Here is a 26322-nt window from a genome sequence, read left to right on the forward strand (position 1 = left end):
TTAAAATCTCTTAACATCCAACTTGTTACTTCAAAGAAAAGATACGGTTTTCAGATCTCAATTTAGACTTAATTCCATTACTAACTGTCTCATTTAGTCAGTGACAGCAATATATGAAAAGTGAAAATTCAAGTTTCTATTATGGCTGTCTACTAGCTGTAGAAACTTGAGCAAGTCTTTTTATCTTGAGCAAGTCTTTTTTCTCTCATCTGTATAATGAAATGGTATTTGCTGTACAGATTAAAGGAGGTAATATATGTTAAAGCCATCTGCCTTTGTGAAACAGAACATAAGCAAATGTAAGGTAAGAGTTAGTCAACAAAGCCAGTAACTTTACTTGACCTCTTATACTCACTTTCTACAAAATACGGATATATAAAATGTAAATACAGTGACAGTATGAACTGATGGGAGGACAGAAAAAAGTATCCATCCCTTACCCATAATTATGATAGTTAACCAATCTATATTAGGAAAACATTTCTATAAAGTTCTTAAACAATAGAAGTTACATATTAGGAACACAGGCAATAAGCACATGAGGCAAAAGGCTGATAATTATGAACCAAAATGAGATAAAAGCTGGACGTTAATGACTGATTAGATAGGATTAAAGAGGTAACTTGAAAGCAAGTGGCAAGTTTATTCCAGATAGAGTGAATGTCATGATCAAAGGGGCAAAACATTAATAATATAAAGGATTAAGAAGTATGATTTAGATAAAGTAGAAAGTTTCTTAATAAGAATTACAGGGAATAAGTCTTGAGAAGTTAGGTGAGGTCAGGTACTGCCCAAGCTAATAATTTTTAGCTAAGAAAACTGACATGGCAGTAGGATGAGAGTGAGGGCAGATGATGGTGAATCACAGAAAACAGTATATTTGTTCTTTCATTCAATAAATATTTATAGATCTACTAATTTCTAGGCATATTCTAGATGCTGGAAATCAGTCAGTAAACTTGTAGGGCTTATACTTATCAAGAAAGACTGACAACAACCCAAACCAAGCAAAGTAAAATATCTCAAAAAATGATATCTATTCTCAGGACAGAAACGATAATTGGATGGAGTATGAACATGGTAGGGGATGAAAAGGAAGACCACTGAGGAGACTGAGAGGAAAGGCAAGTGAGTACTACATGCATACGTGGTGGCAGAGGTATATGGGAAATCTCTGTATTTTCCCCTCATTTTGCCATGAACCTAACAGTGATCTAAAAAATAACGTCTATTTTATTTTTTTAAAGATTTATTTATTTATTTTAGAGAAAGAGAGAGAGCATGAGCAGCAGGGGCAGATGAAAAGAGAAAATCAAGCAGACACCGCACAGAGAATGGCACCTGATGCAGGGCTCAATCTCATAATCCTGAGATCACTACCTGAGCTGAAATTAAGAGTTGGACACTTAACCAAATGCATCTCCCAAGTACCCCTGAAGCCCATTTTTTAAATATTTTATTTACGTATTCATTTAGAGAGAGAGAACACATGCATGAGCAGGGGGAGGAATTGAGGGAGAGGGAGAAAGACAATCCCAAGCAGACTCTGTGCTGACCTGAGCAAGTAACCCCGCACAGGGCTCAATCTCACAACCCTGAGTTCATGATCTGAGCCAAAATCAAGAGTCAGATGCCAAACTGACTGAGCCACACAGGCACCCCAATATTAAACATTTTATTTATTTGTTTATTTTAAAGATTTTATTTATTTATTTATTTGACAGAGAGAGAGTGAGGGAGGGAACACAAGCAGGGGGAGTAGGAGAGGGAGAAGCAGGCTTCCCACAGAGCAGGAACCCCGATGCAGGGCTCGATCCCAGGACCCGGGGATCATGACCTGGGCCAAAGCTTAACAACTGAGCCACCCAGGTACTCCCCCCCCAATATTAAACTTATTAGTCACTGTTATAACTACAGAATTCTGTTCTTTAACATAAAAGCAGAAATAGACAAAACATAAACAAGTGAGTATGACTACGTCCCAATAAAATTTTATTTACAAAAACAGGTGGCAGGCCAAACTTAGCCTGTAGGCCACAGTTTACCAGCTCCTAATATAGAAGATGGAGGGATCCTACACTCAAAACTAGGTCTCCATGCTCACTGATTCTCCACACAGGATTTCTACTAAGTTCATGATGACAACAATACAGAGGACTAGAAGCCTGACAATAAAGTTGATGACAATCTCATGATCAGATGGAATTAGCCAGAGTTGTGCTAAAGGGTAAGTACTGACACAAAGAGATCTGACCCTAGACATACGAAATACATGTGAACTGAAACTGAATTATAACCTAGCCCTTATCCACTTCAATAGTCCACGAAATCTAAAAGGTCAGACTCTCATCACAGATGCCTTACATAAGCAAAGGCTTTCCCTCTCTCGAGAAAATCATTTACTCCAGACACTACAGTTCTTGTAAACACAATGTCTGATAACCAAAAGAAAAATGTTGAGATATGTGAAGAAGCGGGAAAATATGATCCATAATCAACTGGCAAAATAATTTTTTTTAAAGATTTTATTTATTTATTTGAGAGAGAGAGACAGTGAGAGAGAGCACGAGCGAGGAAAAGGTCAGAGAGCGAAGCAGACTCCCCATGGAGCTGGGAGCCTGATGCGGGACTCGATCCCGGGACTCCAGGATCACGCCCTGAGCCGAAGGCAGTCGTCCAACCAACTGAGCCACCCAGGCGTCCCTGGCAAAATAATTAATAGAAGCCGATGCATATATGACCTACATGTCTTAGCAAAGATGCCAGCTATTAAGCTATTATTTTTAGCTTTTATGTATGCTAAGAAAAAAGATGTTAAAAATAAAAACAAAATAATGGGTTGAAAATTTCAATAGAGAAATGTAATTATCTTTAAAAGAACATACGGGGGTGCCTGGGTGGCTCAGTCAGTTAGGCATCTGACTTTGGCTCAGGTGATGATCCCAGGGTCCCAGGACCAAGCCCCACATCAGGCTCCCAGTTCGGCAGAGTCTGCTTCTCCCTCTGCCTCTGCTTGTGCTCTCTCTCTCCTTGTCATAAAAAATAAATAAAATCTTTTAAAAATAAAAATAAAAAAATTTAAAAACCATAGGAACATTCTGTAACTGAAAAATGCTAAGTTAGAATTAACTAACTGGGCTTAACGACTGACTGGACAGAACAGAAGAAAGTATCAGTAAACATGAAGACAGACGAACATAAACAACAAGCAAAAAAAGAACAAAAAAAAACAACACAGATCCATATACATAATATCAAAGAACCTAATATATACAAACTAAAGTTCCAAAACACAGATGAAAAAAAATAGAAGAAATACTTTAAGAAATAATGGCTAAGGTTTTCCACAATTGATGAGACATCAACACATAAACTAAAGCTCTCCAAAACCTAAAAAAGGTAACAGAATGAAAGCCATATGCCTAGGCAATATCATATCCGAGTGACAAAAGCCAAAATGAAGAAAAAAAAAAATTTAAAGCAAACAGACCAAATTAGGTCACATTACTGCCAATTGGGGGGGGTGGGTAGAGAAACAACACAAATGATGGCTAACCTTCCATCAGAAACAATAAGAGTCAAAAGATAATAGAAAACATCTTTAAAGTGTTGAAAGAAAAAAATTACCAATCGAAAATTTCACACCTAAGGAAAATATCCTTCAAAAATGAAGGTAAAGTAAAAACATCATGGGAAAACAAGAACTGAGATAATTCACTGCTAGCAGACCTGCACTTAAAGAAAAGCAAAGGAAATTCTTCAGGGTGAAGAAGAATCCCACATAGAACACCATTTTTCTTTCTTTAAGATTTTATTTATTTATCTGACAGAAAGAGAGAGAGAGAGAGCACAAGCAGTGAGAACAGCAGGCAGAGAGGGAGAAGAAGAAGCAGACTCCCCATGGAGCAGAGAGCCCCATGTGGGACTTGATCCCAGAACCCTGGGATCATGACCTGAGCCAAAGGCAGACACTTAACTGAATGAGTCACCCAGGCACCCCTAAAATGTCATTTTATAAGAAGGAAGAAAGTATACTAGAAGAGGTAAATATATGGGTTAAAAGACATTTAAAAAAAAAATCTTGAAGATATTGACTGCTTAAAGCAATAGTAGTATAACATATATGAAATATATGCCATAGAAGTAAAATATAAGGGGTGCCTGGGTGACTCAGTCATTAAGTGTCTGCTTTCAGCTCAGGTCATGATCTCAGGGTCCTGGGATTGAGCCCCACATCGAGCTCCCTGCTCAGCAGGGAGTCTGCTTCTCCGTCTCCCAGTCCCCCTGCTTGTGTGCTTGTGTCCTTCCTCTCGCTGTGTCTCTATCAAATAAATAAAAATCTTTTAAAAATAAAAAAAAAAGAAGATATAAGACAACAGAGTAGGATGTAAGTAGAATTAAATATCATAAGGTCATTCCAGTGCTAAGAAAGTAGTAAAATAAAAATTCAAGTTAATTCATAGAAAGTTAAAAATGTAGGCTGTAATCCCTGTATAATCTCTAACAAAATTCCAAGAAGGTATAGCTAAAAGGCTAAGAAAATGGATAGAATATAAAAAATTTTTTGATAAATTTTTAAAAGACAGGAAGCAGGGAAAAAAAGAACAAGGAACATATGGAATGTAAAACAAAAATAAGGGACACCTTGGTGGCTCAGTTGGTTGGACGACTGCCTTCAGCTCAGGTCATGATCCCAGAGTCCTGGGATCGAGTCCCGCATCGGGCTCCCAGCTCCATGGGGAGTCTGTTTCTCCCTCTGACCTCCTTGCTCATGCTCTCTCTCACTGTCTCTCTCTCAAATAAATAAATAAAATCTTTTTAAAAAATTAAAAAAATAAAACAAAGATGAGACTTAAACCAAATCATATCAAGTTATACAGTCAATGTAAATGGACTAATTATACCATTTAGAAATAGAAAATCAAATTGGACTTAACAACAAGATAAAAATACTTGACATTTACAAGAGATACACCTTAAATACAAATATCCAGATAGATTTAAGGCAAAAAAGTACTGGACACTCGAATAGGCCAGAAAAAAAGGAAGGAAGGGAAAAAAGAAAAAGAAATTAACATATATGAGTTACGAAATTAGTAGTTTAAAAATTAGCAGTTATAAAATTAGTTTACTTAATATAGTTAAATATTTTATTTATTTATTTGAGAGAGAGAGAGCACACACGACCCGGGGCTGGGGAGCAGAGAGAGAGGGAAAAGCAGACTCCCTGCTAAGCAGGGAGCCCAATGTGGGACTCCATCCCAGGACCCAAAGATCATGACCTGAGCCAAAGGCAGACTCTAACCAACTGAGCCACCCAGGCACCCCTGGTGATTATTTGTATTTAACTATAAGCTTTACTCACTTTGTCTTACGCTTCTTTCTATACCCCTGCCCTCTTTTTTTTTTTTTTTTTTTACTTTGCTGGGAGACACCCTCGAGTTTTTTTCTCCCAATAGCTTTGTTATACTTGGGGTTCTATACTTTCTGAGTCCTTGAATATCTGAAATTAGCAGTTACTTTTCCTGCTTATACTTGAATGATGGTTTACCATTACAGTGATACTGAGTAATAACATTTACATATATCAAAGAAGCATATTTTAACTTTTACTAATTACTTGAATGATTTTAAGCAATAAGGTTAAAATAAAGAAAAGATCTATATAAACATATAACTTTTAAATAGCATAGAAACACATATATATTTCCTTTATAACGCATAATTCAGGAGAGTCATACAATTTTTTTTTTCATAAAAACTTAGGAGCACCTAGTCCTATATTCATTAAGAACAATTTTACATGGAAAATATGAATTAAGTTATAAAATTCAAAGCTGATATTCACATGTCCTTAGGGGGAAAACACTGCCTGAGAAAATTCATGTTATTATATGATATAAAGTCTATTTTTGTGAAATATTTATCTAGTGACCTACACAAAATCAACTATTTAAAAGACAGTTATGGGGTGCCTGGGTGGCTCAGTCATTAAGCATCTGCCTTTGGCTCTGGTCATGATCACAGGGTCCTGGGATCAAGTCCCGCATCAGACTCCCTGCTCAGCAGGGAGCCTGCTTCTCCCTCACAACTCCCTCTGCTTGTGTTCCCTCTCTTGCTAGGTCTTTTTCTGTCAAATAAATAAAATCTTAAAAAAATAAAGGACAAACTATAACAACTTCTCTTTATTACAAATTTTTTTAAACTAATACTAAGTTGGTTTCCTAATACCCAAATAATTATGCCTATAAGAAATCTCACCTTATTAATCCTAAATATAACAAAAGTTATATTTATATATTAACTTTATATTAACTATATATAATATAACTTTATATTAACTATAACAAAAGTTAATATAAAGAATAAAGTCCACCCAATTATTCATTAACAACTAAAGATAAAGTAATGATGAAAACACTAATGAAGTCATTCCATGAGCATACTTTTTTTTTTAATTATAAAATTTATTCTTGCTCTAGAATTTCCTGCCTTGGAGTACATTTGAAGAAAAGTACTGCTTCTCTACAAATAAGGTTCTTTTCATACAGAATACAAAGCACTATTTTTATAACTACTCTAACATAACTACTCTACATTATAAACATTTTACATGAAAAACCATGGAGAAGAATACTAAAATAAGACCCCTAAAATCATTATTGATATAATTAAATACCTAGTAAATCAAAGGAATTAGTTTTAATAATACAGTAGAACCTTGACATGTATGAATTTAACAATATCTCTACTAGCGCAGTACTACTCAGAAGTCTCGCATATAATAATTTGCAATTTTGCTGAAGTGAAAATATAATGCCTACCTTTAATAAGGATAGTATGTACGAATAAGTTATTTATCCAGTACTCAGGGCAAAGACTATCCACAACTGTACCCTATTATGGCTTAATTGATTTCTATTAATTATATCAAGTTGTGAAGTGAGAGAAAATGCTGGTGCTGCTGCCAAAAGTGAACAGCTAAAGGTGTCTAAGAAAATCATGGTTCTAGACCACAAAACAAATTTTGGACAAACCATTTCTTTAAATGTCAAATGTGGAGGCCGTTTGGATATCTGACATATATTAGTGTGTGTGTATATAATCAAAAAGTGACCAGTGGAATGATGTCAATTATTGTCTTCTGCCAAACTCAGTCTATCTGGGGAGACAAAATAACTAAATGCAATATAGTTCTCTGGATTGGATTCTGAAGCAGAATGAGGACATGAATGGAAAAACTAATGAAATCCAAATAAAAATCTGGAGTTTAGTAAACAGTAGTGTACCAACACTGGTTTCTTAGTTTAGACAAATGGACCATAATAAATAAGATGTAACAACGGATAAAGGTGGATAAGAGGTATATGAGAATTGTCTGTACTACCTTTGCAACTTTTCTTTAAATCTAAATTTAATCCACAGGTACCTGAGTGGTTCAGTAGGCTAAGCATCTGCCTTTGGCTCAGGTCATGATCCTAGAGTCCTGGGATCAAGCGCCACATCAGGCTCCTTGCTTGGCGAGAGACAAGATTGAGAATACTGACAAATAGGAAACCATAAATAAAATGGTGTCCATCTGTCAATTGTTTTCAGTTGAAAGGGGAAAATCAGTATCTATATAATAGAAAAACATGGAGAATACCTTGATTTGGTCATCAAAATCACTAATGAAACAGTCACTGTATGTTTCTGGCTATGATGCTCCAAGGGGGGAAAAAACACGTTTAAGTAACATTCAGACCAGAGATACATACCCTGCATCTAATCATTTAAAAAAAAAAAAAAAAAATCAAACACAAAATTAGGGGCATTCTGCTTATTTTCAAAAAGACAGAGAGCTTTTATTCTTTAAAACTGTCCAAAAAGGCAGAGAAACTATTTCAAATTGAATGAGAGTAAAAAAGACACAACAAGTCATGCAGTGCCTTATACTGATTAGATCTTGGAAATAAGGGGGAAAATTCTACAAAGGAAATTACTGGGTAAACGGGCAAAATTTGGAAAATGGTAGATTAGATAAAAGCATTCTATCAATGTTAAACTGTTTGAGATTGATAACTATACTGTGATTATGTAAAAGAATTTCCCTGTCCTTAAGAAATACACACTAAAAGGATCGCCTGGGTGGTGCAGTTGTTAAGGGTCTGCCTTCTGCTCAGGTCATGATCCCGGGGTCCCGGGATGGAGCTCCACATCAGGCTCCCTGCTCAGTGGGGAGCCTCTTCCTCTGCCACTACCCCTGCTTGTGTGTTCTCTCTCTGTGTCAAATAAATAAATAAAAATCTTAAAAAAAAAAAAAAAAAAGAACAGGGTATAAGTGAAATGAATCAGACAAAGAAAAATAACATTTGTTTTCACTGATATGTGGAATCTAAAAGAAAAAAAAACAATCAACCAAATAAACAGAAACAAATTCATAAATACAGAGAACCAACTGGTAGATGCCAAAAGGGAGGGGCTTGGGGGGGATGGGCAAAAAAGATAATGGAGATCAAGAGGTACATACTTTCAGTTATAAAATAAGTCACAGAGATGGAAAGTACAGTATAGTGAATATAGTCAGTAACACTGTAATAATGTTGTATGGCAACAGATGGTGACTATAATTATCATGGTAAGCATTGAGTATGTTGTATACCTGAAACTACTATAACACTGTATGCCAACCATACTTAAATAATAGTTTAAAAAAAAAAGGAGAAAAGAAAAAAGAAAACCACTCCTAGGCACATCAGTGTAAATCTAGAAAACTAAAAAAAGGGAGAAAAAAGACAGATCACCTTTAAAGAGGCAGCAATTAGACTAATAACTGACTTCTCACCAAAAAGAATTCAAGTGGTGAAGACAATGAACTATACCTGAAAGTGCTGAAGGAAGATAACTGCCAACCTAGAATTCTACTCCCAGCAAAAATATCCTACAAAAAATAAAGACAAAATAAGGACGTTTTCACATAAAGAAAAGTAAATTTACCACAGAAAGGAAATGATAGAAAGTCTTCTCCAGATAAAAAGGTTATCCCATCTAGAAGAAAGTAAGGGATGAAGGAAGGAATGAAAATCAATATAACGATCAAATATGTAGGTTAACTGAAATAATGGTTTGAGATTGATAAATGGTTTGAGACTACATAAAACAACAATATAATGTCTTGTGGAGTTTAAAAAACATACACAGGTAAAAAGAACCTAATGGTCTTGTATTGTCCAAGAAGAAAGTGAAAGTACCAATTGACATTAAACGTGGATACTCGAATCTTTAAGGTACCATACAAAGAATTGCAAGAATATGTAACTTCTAAGTCAAAAGGAAGAGATATGGAATAATTAAAAAATGTTTTTGATCAATACAAAATAAACCAAGAAAGGAGAAAGAACATCAGTCAGAACAAGTAGAAAGTACACTGAAATATGTAATATTTAAACCCAAACAGATCATTGGCTGAATTAATGTGGATTAACCAACATCTCCCTTAAGAGAAAAAACTTGTCTGAAAGAATAAAGTTCAACTATATCCTATTAACATTAAAACCATATAGAAATGCTAAAAGTAAAAGAATAAAACAAATTATACTATGCAAACACTAATCAAGAGAAAGTTAGGATAGCTACAGTAATATTAGACAAAGTCAGCTTTCAAACAAAAGACATTATTGGAAATAAAGAGAACATTTCATTACGGTGAAACAGTCAAATTCACCAGGAAGACAGAGCAATTCTAAATGACAATGTATCTAATAAAATAGCCTCCAAATATTTAAAGCAAAAACCATTAGGAACAAGAAAGACAAACAGACAATTCAATAATCACAGTATAAGATATCTTAGTAAATAATTTCTTTAAAAAAATAAAGACCTAAAATACATGAATACCACCATTAACTACACTGTGCCCAATAACTGCAGAATCCACATTATCTTCAGGTAAATGCAAAACATACACCAAATAAGGCAAATCTCAAAAACTGTCAAAAAAGAAAATTAACTTGTAAAAATGCAGAAAAATTGGGAAATTGAAAAGATTAAAAGAATATAATATATATCTATAACCCATTAGCAAAAAATAAATATTTAGTATATCTCTCATCAACATTTCTCCAAAAAGTATATATATAATTTGTTTGTTTTTACTTTAAAATCCTAAGAATTACTTCCTTATTCTTAAATCAACCTTAATAAACTTTAATGACTGCAGAATTCTATTTCAGTTGCATTGTATTTTACTTTCTGTACAACCCTCTGAGGACAGTTTCTATTTATATAGTCTCTTTCCCCAAAGAGTGCCTAGGACTGAAATAATATCACATGTTAATTCATAAAGTAAATTTTGGTCTAGAAAGTTTTTAATAAGTAGTACACAGAAGAATTAGTCTGTCATATATTTTAAATAAATATGTTTCCTCCACAAGCTTTCTTTTATCTGACTGCTCCTGGTAAGTATTCAAGTGTTCCAACCTCTTAATTAAGATTATGGCAGCCTAGAGGAATATAAACTTCCTTTTTTTCTAAATTAAACAAACTACTTAATAAATATAAAGTTGTAGCATCAATTCAGATCCCTAAAAGAACTTCCCTTTCTAAAATATCATACAAAATAAGTGTAACATAGTCACTTACCACTTGATCTGTTTTTACGACTTGATTTCCCTCCAGTAAGAAGCATCTTGAGACTATTCCGAAACATGGTTGTGCTATTCTAGTACTCACAAGACTGTAAAAGAAAATATGGGAAAATACATTAGAAAACTTGATTTTCTACTCAAAATATTATTAATAATTAATTTTAAATGCACTATCTGGAATTAAATTATGTTTAAATATATAGTACAGAAATTTTAACAATATGACAAAAACATTTAATTAAATTAACTTAATTAAACCTTTTAGTGTTTCTTTAAAAATATACTAAATATACTATAATACTTTGAGTGCCCTAAGAGATAAAGATAGATATGAAGGGTACAAAGAAATAAAATAAAGAATTAGGTAGTTATAAATATAGCTTACCCTTTCATTTGACTCTCCTCCTCTTGGACAATTTTCCCATACACCCAACACACACACACACACACACGTATCCAAAATTTAAAAAGAGTCTAAAAACTTAGACCAGGTGCATATTTTCCATTGACCGAGCCAGAATTCCACCTCAAAGACCACTGATATATGTGAATGAGTGCCTATCCTCTTTATGTCTCACTTCTATCAAAGGAAAATTCTTCCAGTTGTGCTTTGGATCATGTCCTCTCTCACCTCTTCAAGGACTTTTAGCCAAAAACCATCTACTTTTTCCTTCTCACACAGCTTTAATTTTTTTCACACTACTGAATCTTCCATCATAACACAAACATGCTAGTATCTCTTAACAAAAAACAAATAAGCAAGTCCCTCTCTTTGTTCCCACATGGTCCAATTACTGCCAATATCATTACTCTCCGTAGCAAAATTTCTGAAAAGTGTTGTCAATACTTGGTGCCTCCAGCAGATGGAACAGAATAAACATAAACTAAAATGGAGGTTAACAAAAAATATCCAAATCAAAGCACTGAGAAATAAAGGTTGAAAAACATAAGAGAATAAGAGGCCTATGGAATCCACTGAAAGGTTCTACCATATACATTGTCGAAATCCCAGAAGAAAGGAGAGAGAAAACAAGAAAGAACCAATATTTGAAATAATAACAAAGAAGAATTTCCTAACATAAAGTCACATCTTTAAAGAGCTAGAGAGAAAAATAAAAAATTTAAATAAGCAACAATCAACAGACAGAAATAACTTTCAACAGAAATTACGAATGGCTGAAGAGAATGGAATGACTTCCTGAAAATTCTGAAAGAAAAAAGAAGTCAATCAAATCTATTCACAATTTTAAAATGTTTTAAAATGAAAATGAAATAAAGGTGATTTCAGAAAAATAACAAGAATTTATCAGTAAAAGAAATACTAAAATTGATTTCTTCCAACAGAAGGAAAATGAACTAGAAAAAAAACATGGAAATGCAAAAAGAAAGAGCCATTTAAAAAGGTAAATGTTTGCAAACATGAACAATGACCATAAAAATAATTACATTACTAACTTGTTAAGTTTAAAATATATGTAGATTTAAAATGTGTGACAATAACCAAAAAAAAGCCAGGACTGGGATAAATGGAGTTAAAAATGAGATACCTATATTATGCAAGAAATGGCAGAAGTAATAATCTTCATCAGACTTCAGTGACTCAAAATTAATGTAGTAATTTCTAGAATAGCCATTAAAGGTTAATTGAAATGAGAAAAAGAATATTTCATCAGACCAAAGAAGGTAAAAAGTGAGAGAAAAAAGCATAGTACACATCAATAAAATAAAACAAATAATAAGATGTTAGCTTTAAACTCAAATTATAGTTACCATGTTAAATTTTAACAATACTATAAGACTACTTATATTCAAAGAAAGATTAAATAGAAGATGAGAAAAATCATATCATCCAAAAAACAATTAAAAGGAAGCTGTCGGAGCTATGCCAATATCAAAGTCAACTTAAGGCAATAAACACTACTAAAGATAAAGAGAGACATTTCCTAATAATTAAAAAGTCAAACCAACAAAAAGATATCATACTTCTAAGTATGAATGGACCCAATAACAAAGCTTAAAAATATGTAAAGCAAAAATATACAAAACTAATAGAGGATATGGAAAACCATAATCACATGGGAGACAAACACACCCTTGACAATAGCTACAAGATCAAACAGATGAAAAAAATTTTTTACTAAGATACAGATTTGAACTACCCGATTAACCAACTAGACTTAATATACATAGAACATTCTCCCAAATAAAAAGAATATACAACCTGTACACAAAATACATGCCAAAATGAACCACAGCATCATAAAGCAAGTTCCAATAAATTTCAAAGGACTTAAGTCTTTGAGAGCATATTCTCTAAATGAACAATTTTTAAAAATTGAGAAACTGCCCTACTACTTGGAAATTAAGTGACATAGTTCTAAATAACTTAGGAGTCAAAAAATAAAAGTACATATCACAATGGAAATTTTAATATATCTGCAATAAACTATAATGAAAATATAAATGATGGAAACATAGAGAATGAAACTAAAACAATGTTTATAAATAAATATACAGAAGATGGAATGCATCAGAAGAGAAGGATGAAATCAGTATCTAAGCTTCTATTTCATATAGTTCAAAAACAAACAGCAAATCAAAGAAAGCAAAAGGAAAGAAAAAGAGAAATGAAATAGAAAACATTCTATTGAAATACTGACATAATATAGAAAACATTATTTAAATGAAAAAAGAAATGAAATAGAAAACAAATCCCAAACAAATAAAATCAATTGAAAAAAAACACTGGATTTCTGAAAAGTAGTAAAATTAATAAATCCCTAGCAAAGCTAATAAAAAAAAAAAAGACAGAAATTGTCAATATCAGAAAGGAATAGGGGACACCATTTCACATATTAAAGGCTGTTTTAAATAAGAAGATACTGTAACAACTTTACACAAAATTTACTGTTTTACATAAAACAAACTTTAAAAAATACAACTTCCAAAACGGACACAAAATTGAACAGAAAATGTGAAATAGCCCTATTTCTATTAAAGAAATTGAACTTATCAAAACTCCTCCCAGAAAGAAAACTACAGGGCCAGATTATTTCACTGGTGAAGTCTACCAAACATTTAAGGTACAAACAATACCAATTTTATACAGTTTCCTTAAGAAAATAGAAGGAATACTTCCAAACATATATTATGAAAGCAGCATGATCTTAATTCCAAAACCCAACAGAAATTATAAGAAAACTATAGACCACAAACCTCATGAACATAGATTCAAAAATCCTTAATAAAAGACACTGAAGGGCGCCCGGGTGGCTCAGTGGGTTAAGCCGCTGCCTTCGGCTCAGGTCATGATCTCAGGGTCCTGGGATCGAGTCCCGCATCGGGCTCTCTGCTCAGCAGGAAGCCTGCTTCCCTCTCTCTCTCTGCCTGCCTCTCCATCTACTTGTGAATTCTCTCTGTCAAATAAATAAATAAAATCTTTAAAAAAAAAAAAAAAAAGACACTGAAGGGGCGACTGGGGCGCCTGGGTGGCTCAGTGGGCTAAAGCCTCAGGTCATGATAAAATAAAAATTGCTATAGTAAGGGCCCTGGGTGGCTCAGTGGGTTAGGCTTCAACCCAGGTCATGATCTCAGGGTCCTGGGAGTGAGCCCCGTGTCAGGCTCTCTGTTCAGCAGGGCCTGCTTCTCCTCTCTCTCTGCCTGCCTCTCTGCCTACTTGTGATCTCTCTCTCTGCCAAATAAATAAAATCTTTTTAAATCAATAAACAAAAATTTAAGTAGAGATAGACCCACGTTCATAGAGTAGAAAGTTCAATATTGCCAAAATGTTGATTCTCCCTATAATGTCCTAAAGAGACAACAAAACCTCAAATTCCAGCAGGCTTTGGGTTTTGTTGTTGTTGTTGTTGTTGTTGGTTGGTTGGTTGTTTTAAGAAACTGAGCACCTTGGGGCGCCTGGGTGGTTCAGTGGGTTAAACCTCTGCCTTCGGCTCAGGTCATAATCTCAGGGTCTGGGATGGAGCCCCACACCGGGCTCTCTGCTCAACAAGGAGCCTGCTTCCCCCCCACTCTGCCTACTTGTGATCTCTCTCTCTCACTCGCTGTCAAATAAATAAAATCTTAAAAAAAAGAAAGAAAGAAAGAAAGAAAAAGAAATCGAGCACCTCGGGGCATCTGGGTGGCTCAGCAGCTTAAAGACTCTGGCTTCAGCTCAGGTCATGATACCAGAGTCCTGGAATTGAGCCCCACATCAGGCTCTCTGCTCTGCAGGGAGACTGCTCCCCCCTCCCCCTCCCTGCCTCTCTGCCTACTTGTGATCTCTGTCTGTCAAATAAATAAATAAAATCTTTTAAAAAAATAAAGAAAGAAAGAAATTGAGCAGCTCACTCTTAAACGCCCATGGTAATACAAAGAGCCAAGAACAACCAAAGCAATCTTGGAAACTAACAACAAAGCTGGAGCATTTATATGACCTGAATTCAAGACTTAACTCTACAGCTCCAGAAATCATGACAGTATCATCTCATTGTATCATCAAGTATCTCATAAGTATCATAAGTATCATCTCATAAGTATTATCAAGCGGATCAACAACACTGAATAGGCAGTCCAGAAAAAGACCTACACTTATATGGCCATTTTTTTGGACGAAGTCATTAATGAGTAAAAAGAAGTCTTTTCAACAAGTGGTGGTGGAACAAATAGATATCCACTTTTTTAAAAAATTATCCTTGATCTATGCTTCACACTATACATGAAAATTATTTCAAAATAAATCAAGCATCAAACACATGAATGCTAAAATCATAAAGCTTTTAGAAGAAAACACAAAAGAATATCCTTATTATTCAGCGATAGGCAAAGGTTTCTTAGAATGCAGAAAGTAATAACCATAAAAGAAAAAAAGTATGTATTTGGCCTTTATTAAAAATTTTTTAAAACATCTGCTCATAGGGGTGCCTGGGTGGCTCAGTGTGTTAAAGCCTCTGCCTTCTGCTCAGGTCATGATCTCAGGGTCCTGGGATAGAGCCCCACATCGGGCTTTCCGCTCAGCAGGGAGCCTGCTTCCCCCTCCTCTCTCTGCCTGCCTCTCTGCCTGCTTGTGATCTCTGTCTGTCAAATAAATAAATAAAATCTTTGAAAAAAAAAAATCTGCTCTAAAAAAATAACATCACCAAAATGAATAGGCAAGTCACAAACTGGGAGAAATTATTCACAAAACATGTATCTAACAGAACTGATATCCAAGATATATAAAGAACACCTACAACCCAACAAAGAGACAATCACATCTTTTAATGGGTTAAAGATTTGAACAGACACTTTTTATAAAAGTATATAAGTGGCCAACACACATATTGAAAGAGATGAACAAAATCTGTCACTGGGAAAATACAAATAACAATGAGCTACCACTATGACCCATCAGAAAAGCAAACTTTTGAAAGACTGATAATATCAAATATTGTCAAGGATGAAAAGCAACTGAAACTCTTAATATACTGTTTCAGGAGTTGAACAGTACAATTGCTTAGGCAGAAGTCTAGCAGTTTATTACAAAACTAAGCATATTCCTAACATACGACTCCATACATTACATATATACTCAGGAGGAATTAAAACATGTGCATAAAAAGACTATTATAACAATTTTCATATCAGCTTTATTCATAACAGTCCAAAAGAGGCCCAGGTGTTCATCAATAGGAAAATGGGGGTCTTTGGGATTTTCATACAGTAGGATACTACTCAGCATTAAAAAGCTATGAACTATTCATATATTCATATATAACATAGATAAATCTCAAAATTAAAATATGCTGAATAAAAGAACTTGACATAAAAGTGTATGCAGTAATCAATGGTAGAAAAAATATCAGAATAATGGTTCTCTTGAGGGTAAATCTGAGGATTAACTGAGAAAAGGCTCAAGGAAACTTTCTAAGATGATGGTAAATTCTGTATCTTTTTTTTTTTAAAGATTTTATTTATTTATTTGACAGAGAGAGATCTCAAGTAGGCAGAGAGGCAGGCAGAGAGAGAGAGGAGGAAGCAGGCTCCCTGCTGAGCAGAGAGCCTGATGAGGACTCGATCCCAGGACCCTGAGATCATGACCTGAGCCGAAGGCAGCGGCTTAATCCACTGAGCCACCCAGGTGCCCGTAAATTCTGTATCTTGAAGTAGTCTCGAACACACAGATGTAGGCATTTGTCAAAATTTAGCAAATGTTCACATCAGACTTATGAATCATACTGCATATATATTTTACCTCAAAAGAAAAGAGTAAACACTGAACTCTACTTAATTACATTCATGTTTAAATATTCAGAAAAAAGCCTCGTATGTCTCCAATTCCTTTGAAATGCCTCAAAAAATAAGATGAAATGATGAATGGATGAGGAACGATGGTAAGGCAGATAATGTAATACAGCAATTATAGCAAAATGTTAACAGCAGATTCTAAATAGTGGGTATACATGCGTTAACTGTAAAATCACGATAAATTTTCTATATATTTGAAAGTTTTTATGTACGTTAAAAACACACTCCCACAAAGGAAACTCTAAGTCTAGATCATTCAACAATGCATTCTACCAGCATTTAATGAGAAATAATACCAATATCACACAAATTGTTCCAGATAGTAAAAATAGGGATTACTTCCAAACGTGTTTTCCAAAGATAACATAAGCTTGATAACAAAAATTATATGGTTATTATAAGAAATAATTTACAAGAAAGAAATTATAAACCTCTCTTTTGACACAGATGCAAAAACCCTAAACAAAATATTGGGAAAATAAAATCTACCAAGACACTGATCAGGACCCACTGTGGGTTTAATCCAGAAATTCAAAAATGATTGAACATACAGAAATCAATACAACTTAAACCACATTAACAAGAGAAAGAAATATTATCAATAGATGAAGCAAAAGTGATGAAATTCAACACTTACTTATCTATGATCTAAAAACCTTCTATAGAACTAGAAATAAGATAAGTTCCTTAATACTATAGAAACATACTTTTTTAAAAACTCATAGTAAACATCATACTTAATGGTAAATGAATAAAAATATTCTACCTGAAATGAATGATGTGACCACTTCTTATCACCACTTACACTCAGTATGAACCTGGAGGACTACGCCTTTTACAAAAAGGTAAGAAGATGGAATATAAAGAATGGAAAAGAAGAAATAAAAATGCTACTTTCACAGACAATATAATTATATACTTAAAAAACCTAAAGGAATTTATAAACTATTAGAATAAGTCAGCTTAGTAAGGTCACTAATACAGTGTAAAAGATAAAGAAATAGGTGAATACCAACAAATAACTTAGCCTTTTAATCAGTGAAGATAAATAAGGTGATGAATCCTAAAAAGATTATTTCAAACATTTAAGAAATATATTCATCTTGAGAGCTATTCTTAGTTTCTTTTGGCCCCTATTTACTTTAAAAGGCTACCTGAGAAGTAGAAAATCTATGCCTGGTATTTACTTCACTAATATTTGAAAACTTGAAAAAATTGTGTCATATGCAATGACATATATGAAATATATTCCATGTTTTGAAATAAACCATAACATTTAAACAATAAATCTTATAACTCTTCAATTTTTATTTTCTTGAAAGTGAATGAGTAACTATTTTCTTACATATAAGATTTTCTGTGCATATAAATGTAATAAAATAATTACAATGATCACTTTTTGAAGTATAGAGGTTTTTCTTTGCTAGTCCTAAAATATTTTATAAAAATTGACTGAAGTGTATGAAGAATGAAATGAAACATAAAATCCTTATTTAAAACTAATTATCCGTCCCATATTACACTTTGATAAAATGACTTTCTTATTCAAGTTAACACATCACCCAAAAATTTATTGTAATAAAATATTAGTACAGAAACTCCACAAAATTGAAGCTAAGTGGGAAATGGCAGCTCCATCTAATTGAATTTATGATAGTAATATATGGCTAAATTTCATCTTACTTTTCCAAATTGTATGTCCAAATTTCAAAATGGTCTCTCTCAGGAGAAATCATCAAATAAGTTCCTAGTAAGTAAAAAATCTCTGGCAGAAGGATAACAAACAAGCCATTCACAGGGCCCCAGTCATTTCTAATTGTCTTATATAATTAACTGATCCAAACGCTTTGTTATCTACATGGCCCCCAAGCTTTCATGTTTGTGACACCTAGTCTAAACCACTGAAGGAAGTATTGACTATTCTCCTCTAAATGGTCCACCAAGGCTGGACACTCAATATATTACTGAATATACTCTCACTCTATTTTATTAGTGGATAATCGATTTTCATTTTCAGTGTTCATCCCTCCTGTATAAAGACCTTTTCTTACTTTTTTATTCAAAACAGGAGCACAGTATCTCCCTTCATAAAAATGTTTATGTAACAATGATGAAATCAAATTTACTATTAAGCACTTCTGTACTATTCAGGCTAAATAATCACAGTATTTCCCTTAACTTTTCCACACAGGAGCTTTTTTATCCTACAACTGGCTTTTTATTTATTTTTTTTTTAAGATTTTATTTATTTTTTGACAGAGAGAGATCACAAGCAGGCAGAGAGGCAGGCAGAGAGAGAGGAGGAAGCAGGCTCCCTGCTGAGCAGAGAGCCCCATGCAGGGCTCAATCCCAGGACCCTGAGATCATGACCTAAGCCGAAGGCAGTGGCTTAACCCACTGAGCCACCCAGGCGCCCCTACAACTGGCTTTTTAAAAAATTTATATATTTTTCTATAGCCTTTTCCATTTTGAGTGTTTGGTGATATTTTTTATTTTCATTGTTGGTTTTGAGATAGACTGGCTTAGTCTTGTTTTTTTGTTTTCCAATTCTAGAAACAAGTTTCTTGACATTAGAACTATGCTTAATGATAAACAGTATCACTGAAGTGCTTTTAAAGTTCTATAGGATCTGAAGAGAAAGTTTCAAATAGTAAGAAAATAAAAAATAAGGAAAAGTAATAAAGTAAAATATTATCTGTAGAATTCTAATTATAAAAACAAGAATGCATACTGATACAAATGATGGATTAAGAATTATCTTTCCTTACCCAGGCAATCAACAAAATCTCCTTTTATGATTTTCTCTACAATACTAATCTGGATATTGCCTTTAAAGTCCCCTTGAAAACAACCTGTTGGTATAACTACAAAAGGTAAACTATGTACCTTTAAGGTAAATGCTACCCATTCTGCAGCATTTAATCAATCTGGAGCTTCCCTTCAGAGAAATTTTGTAAGGCAACAAAACATACATACACATATTTACAAAATTTCAAAGAAAATTTTAAACACTACATGAAAGGATGCAGTGGTTAATGAGGCGGACATGATGGAAATGTTAAAAAACAGTGTTAACATTTTATAATACATGGTTTTAGTGAAAGAGATACTAAGCAATTAAATACATATCCTTAAAAAAATAAAAATAAAAATAAATACATATCCTTAAATTTAAAAATACATATTTTAAAAATATCTAAAAGACAGTGTAATTTCTTACATGTATATATTTATAATATATAAATATTATAATGGGGTCTTCCACCCCATTAGGGAAAGTGGCCTAACTTGTAAATTGAAACTCAACCAAATATTTTATCACATGTAGTCTGTCCAGGCAGATTTACAACTGAGTGTGAGTTCTCAATTCATGCAAGATTCTGGATCTTTAAATCATAGGCCAATATGTCCCCAGTTTGCCACTCCTGAACAAACACAACTACTAGCATCATCCGAGCCTCTGCAGGCTGCACTGCCTAAGAAACAATGTGAAATAGCCAGATAAAATAAAAGGAATTTGAATGGTGTTGAGGAAAAAAATCGCTTTATTATTATATAATGTATATTCACTGAAAAGATAGGAAAAAATGGGGCTCTTGGGTGGCTCAGTCAGTTAGGTTAGGTCAAAATCCTTCATTTTGCCTCAGGTCTCTCGGGTCATAAGACTGAGCCCCCCATCAGGTTCCACACTCAGCACAGAGTCTGCTTGAGATTCTCTCTCTCCTTCACCCTCTGCTCCTCCCCCTGGTCATGCCTGAAATACATATATTACTTAATTAAATCTTTTTAAAAATAAAAGATAGGGGGATAAAAGAAAATAGAAACATGCTGGGGGCACATGGCTGGCTCAGGTGACTGGGCATCCGAATCTTGATTTCAGCTCAGGTCATGACTATCAGGATTGTGGGATAGAGTCCAATGTCAGGCTCCAAGCTCAGCCGGGAATCTGCTTGTCACCTCCCCTCTGATCTTCCCTTGCTCTCTTTCTCTCTCTTAAGTAGATAAATAAAATATTTTTTAAAAAATCCTAAGACTTCTTTAAAAAAAAAAAAATGCTGGAATTTTCTTAGGATTTTGGTTTTTTTGTGAGAGAGAGAGCACGCGCAAGAGCACACAAGCAAAGGGAGTGGCAAAGGGAGAAGCAGGCTCCCTGCTGAGCAAGAAGCCTGATGTGGGACTCCATCCCAGGACTCTGGGATCATGACCTGGGCCAAAGGCAGACACTTAACCAATTGAGCCACCCAGGCATCCCCATGCTGGAATTTTCTAAAAGAATGACTCAACAATGAAATAAATTATCACTATTACATCCTCCTTTGGTTTTCTTATCACTTTGCTGAAAAGTGTTGCATAAACTTTCAACAAGATATAGTTTGGCAACACCAGTTTTGTAGACTTTTTTTTCTTTTTTTTTTTTTAAAGCTCTCAGAGAACATATTTGAGAATACAGAAACTTTCGTTTTCTGCCAAAAATGTCAAAGAGAAGAATATTATCAAAGGAAGATGTTTTACAATTATTAGATGAGAAGATGAATGCAAAAAAGATAGACGACAGCACTCTAAACACTGATGAAGGTGAAACTGATCGTGTAATGTAAATCTTAGACTATGAGTCTTCAGATCACCATATCACAGATGAATTTTTTCACACTCAATAATCGATGAGTAAATTTTAGAAATTTATTAATTCATAAATTTCATTCATAGAAACGAACCATCAATCTACTGAAAAACCAATCAATGTAATTCATCATACTAATAAAGGGCAAAACCCTAATAATCACCTCAACATAAAAAGAAAAGGCATTTGACAAAAACTACATTCTTCCATGACAAAACCACCCAACACTTGGAACAGAAGGAAACTTCCTCAATTTGATAAAGGGCATCTATGAAAAACCTACAGCTAACATCATCCTTAAAGCTCAAAGACACTATTGTCCCCTAAGACAAGGAGGATGTCTGCTCTTATCACTTCCATTCAACATTGTTAGAAAAGTTCTAGCCAGGGCAATTAGGCAAGAAAAAGAAAGAGAAATATCTAAACTGGAAAGGAAGAAGTAAATCTGTCTATATTCACAGATATACTTGATCTTATATATGTCTAAAGAATCCACTAAAAACTAGTAGAGCTAATAAAAGAATTCAACAAAGTTGCAGGATACAAAAATCAGTTGTATTTCTATACTATAGTAATGAACAATCCAAAAATGAAATCAAGAAAACAATTCCACTTGTGATAACATCAAATAAACATTTAAAAATTTAGGAATAAAGTAAGAAAAAAAAAGCACAAGATTTATACACTGAAAACTACCAAGCATCACTGAAAAAACTTTTAAAAAAAGATCTAATTATATAAATGGAAAGACACCCCCTGTTCATGGATTAGAAAGCCTTATATTGTTAAGACAGCAATATTCCTCAAACTGATCTATAGATTCAATGCAGTAACCTCAGAAAATCCCAGGTACCTTTTTGCAGAAATTGAGAAGTCAATCCTAGAATTTATACGCAAACGCAAAGGAGCCAGAAGAGGGAAAACATTCTCAAAAAAGAACAAAGTCAATAAAGCACACCCCCCCAAGGTATCCAAATTCTAATCTCTAGGACTTACTACCTTACATGGCAAAAGGGACTCTGTAGAATTAAGTTAAAGAATTTAATAAAGGGAGATTATCCTAGATTTTACCTAGATGAGCCCAATGTAATCACACAAGTCCTTAAAACAGGAAAAGACTGCAGTAACATCTCAGAAAACGCTATTACAGAAGAGAGGTCAAAGTGGCGTAGCCCTAAGCCAAAAAATTTAGGTGGCTACCAGACACTGGAAAAGATAAGGAAAAGAGTCTCTGGTAGTACCTCCAGAAGAAGCACAAATATGCTGAAACCTTGGTTTTAGCCCATAACTGATCCATTTCAACTTTCTGATCTCCAGAACTGTAAGAAATATAATACAGCTGTGTGTTGTTTTAAGCCACTAAATATATGATGGGCTCCATGCTCAGCAGGGAGTCTGCTTGTCCTTCTGCACACACCCTCATCCCCACTTGTGCTTGCTCTTTCTCTCAAATAAATAAAATCCTAAAAAAAAATTTATACTATATCTAAAGAGTTCTCATAACATCACCTAAGAACAGCACTGGGGTGTGCCTCAGACGTGTAAGGGGTACAGAAATCTAAAACTTAGCCTCAAATCTTTCTGTCAACCTACACAATGTTAAAGTTTTCTAGTTAGATTACCAAAGAAAAAGATGGGAACATAAATGAAAATGTGGCATGCAAGAGCACAAGAAAATAAGCGTAGAACTTTTCCCCCCAGATTTTAGGAAGTCGTTTCAACAAATATGGCAATATTAAATGAAGACTTTTGAGTCCTAGGAATCAGTCCCCTGTGGTCTTTAGTTCTATATCACCCAATGAGAATACTGGATCTATCACTTCAATCACTCTCCCACCAAAATCCCAAACTCCTCAGCCTCTTTGCTCTGGTTCCACAACCAGACAAAAATCAAAATTCAAGCTGATTCTACTCTATCAAGCCCACTAAGCACTACTGCAGAGAGTCATGTTATTAGCCAGACTAGACTCATACACTAGAAATCCATGGTTGCCATTTTCAACTGCCCCTTTTCATTGTTCAGCAATCTACTGTTTTTCTCTAGTTAATTCCTTCTGAACTCTGACTCTCCATTTCTCCCCAACACTCTCAGCCAATGGTTTTGGCTCCCATAACACAAAGAAAGATTATCAGAAAGAATTCCTTTAACTATCTACCAACAAACATACAAATTTGAGCCCATCAACACACACCTCCATCTCCTATAAAATAAATGTATTACTTAGGTGAAGGGAATTAAAAGTATGCTTATCTTGATGAGCACTGATTAATGCATAGAATTGCTGACTCACTATATTGTACACCTGAAACTAATAATAACATTGTATGTTAACTATACTGTAATTAAAATTTTTTAAAAAGAAAATCATACAAATTCACTGCAGAAGGAAGTGGTGTTATCAATCTAAATAGGAAAAAAATAAATGTATCTCTGTCACTAACTAAAAACAGACAATTGGACAGATAAATGTATTACCGTCAAATTCTCTACTTTTGCTCTGTATCCCACTCCCTTCCTTCTTCCTGGGACCTTTTATATTTTGTCTTTTAGATTTTGATCTTCTTCCTTTAATTGCTCCTTCCATCAGCATCTCCCTATGCTCAAGATCCTCCCATCTTAAAAACATAAAAATCCTTTCTCAGTGTCCTCCTTCTCTAGTTCATCCACTGCCATTACTCTGCCACCTATTATCTGGATAATCAAATCTCATCCTCTTTGGGTTTTAGTTAGTACTTTTTAGCCCAGTTAATTAGCATCATCACAAACCTGTCCGATCATCCCCTATTCATTCTCACCCGCCTACTTTTCTAACCAATAAGCACATACCTTCACTCATGCCCCAAACTAGATTACCTCCAGCAATTATAACTCCCAATACTTAGACACCTTGTTCTTGATCTTTTATAACACTAATAACTTACAGAGTTTGACTTTCACACTAAACATATGTATATCCCAGGAGGCGACAGACCATGTTTGTCATGCTGTCATCCCAGTACCTACACAATGACTAACATATACTAGGAGCCTCAGCAAATAATGAATAAATAAATGGCAAAACCAAGGCCAAGCCATACCCCACATCTGGTGATAAACATAGATAAATATCATAAGTCAATATGAGGTACATTTCATAAAATGCTACAGAATAAAGGGAGCATGTGTCCTCTCATTCATTCATCAAACAATTACTTTCATGCTTACCAAGCACCAGTACTGTCCTAGGTGCTAATGATACAGCAATGAACAAAACAATAGTCCCTTTCCTCGTGGAGTTAATGATCCAGCTAACTAAAGGAAAGGGATGTCCTTTAAAAGAATCTAATTCAAATCCAAAAGACAATACAATAAGACATGGCTTTCATAAAACAGGGACAGAAAACAATCCTAAAAAAAAAAAAAAAAAAAAAAAAGAACAAGCTGGGTGCCTCAGCTGGCCAAACATCTGCCTTCAGCTCAGGTCATGATCCCAGGGTCCTGGAATTGAGCCTCAGGTCAAGCAGGGAGCCTACTTTCCCCTTTCTCTCTGCCCCTCTCCCCAGCTTGTGCTCTCTCTCCTGCTCTCTTGCTCTCTCCTCAGATAATTTTTTTTTTTTAAAAAGAATGAAATTAAAAGGCAAAAAGTGAGATAACTGACATAAGGAAGGTTTACCTAAAAGGTAACACACACACACACACAGTTGATATATAAGAAAAAGCTAATACTGTGACAAATCAACCAATTCAGCAGTGCAGGGGCACAGTTTGATATACTTGATACTTACATACTTAATATACCAGAATTCAGAAACCAGCCCTGATAAACACTAATCTCCTTTCTGTTCTTATGCAGTCACCTATTCCAGATATTTTACATAAATAATTTAGGTTTCCATTTATTTTTAAATATCATAGTCTATATTTTTCTTGAAAAAGTCATTTCTTCTAATTTTTCAAATTAACCAAATTTTTCAAGTTAACCAAAACTTATAGGCAATATTCTCTCATCCTTAATCTCTGGTATATCTGTAGTTAGATCTCTTTTTCTCTCCCACCTTCAACTAAGAGTTCTCATTTTCTACTATATATCACGGTACCTTCTAGGCAGGTAAATATAAAGCCTTATTTAAAAAAAAAAAAAAAAGCCATACAAGATTTTTGCTAATTTAGAAGGGAAAAGATACAATAAGTAAACAAATGAATAAATGATTTAATTTCAAGTAGTGAAAAACACTATGAAGACAAATAAAGAAGGGCAATGTTTAGAAAGGGAGATAAGGTGCTATTTTATACAAATACTATCAGGGAAGCTTTGTCTGAGAGGATGACATTTGCAGAGATCTGAATGAAATGAAGCAATCCTTCAGAAATTATATGAAGATCTAGACCAGAGAAAAAGCAATTACAAAAATACTGAGGCAGGAATGAGCTTGGAATGTTGAAGGAACAAGAATGAAGGCCAATGTGACTGGAGAAGAGAAATGGTAGATGAGGTCACAGAGGTAGCCACGGTTCAGATTATAAAGGTACTGTAGATCCTGGTAAAGACTGAATTTTATTCACAGTATGATGGGAAATCCGTAGAGAATTTTCCTGAAACATTGCTCCACAAACAAAAGATTGCAAGCAGACCTGCAATCTTAGAATCCTTCTGGAGTAGCCCAAGTAAGAGATTATGAGGACTACCACCATCATGACAGAAATGATGTGCTAACTGGTCAAAATTGCTAGAGGGGGCACCTAGGTGCCTCAGTGAGCTAAGCATCTGCCATGGGCTCAGGTCAGGATCTCAGGGTCCTAGAGTCCCACATAGG

The 26322-nt window shown here is 34.3% G+C and overlaps 1 protein-coding gene across 4 annotated transcripts in view; it reads right to left on the bottom strand.

Annotated features, from left to right (window-relative positions):
- TANC2 (tetratricopeptide repeat, ankyrin repeat and coiled-coil containing 2) overlaps positions 1–26322 on the bottom strand; it is a 369572-nt gene that overhangs the window by 302920 nt on the left and 40330 nt on the right. For all 4 annotated transcript variants that reach the window (XM_044247669.1, XM_044247668.1, XM_044247667.1 and 1 more), the window contains exon 2: positions 10621–10714. In XM_044247669.1, coding sequence (XP_044103604.1) covers positions 10621–10687 — 67 coding nt within the window. In that variant the 5' untranslated portion in view covers positions 10688–10714. The remainder of the gene's footprint in view (positions 1–10620; positions 10715–26322) is intronic.

This window comes from Neovison vison, chromosome 5 (assembly GCF_020171115.1).
Source record: "Neovison vison isolate M4711 chromosome 5, ASM_NN_V1, whole genome shotgun sequence".
NCBI lineage: Eukaryota > Metazoa > Chordata > Mammalia > Carnivora > Mustelidae > Neogale > Neogale vison.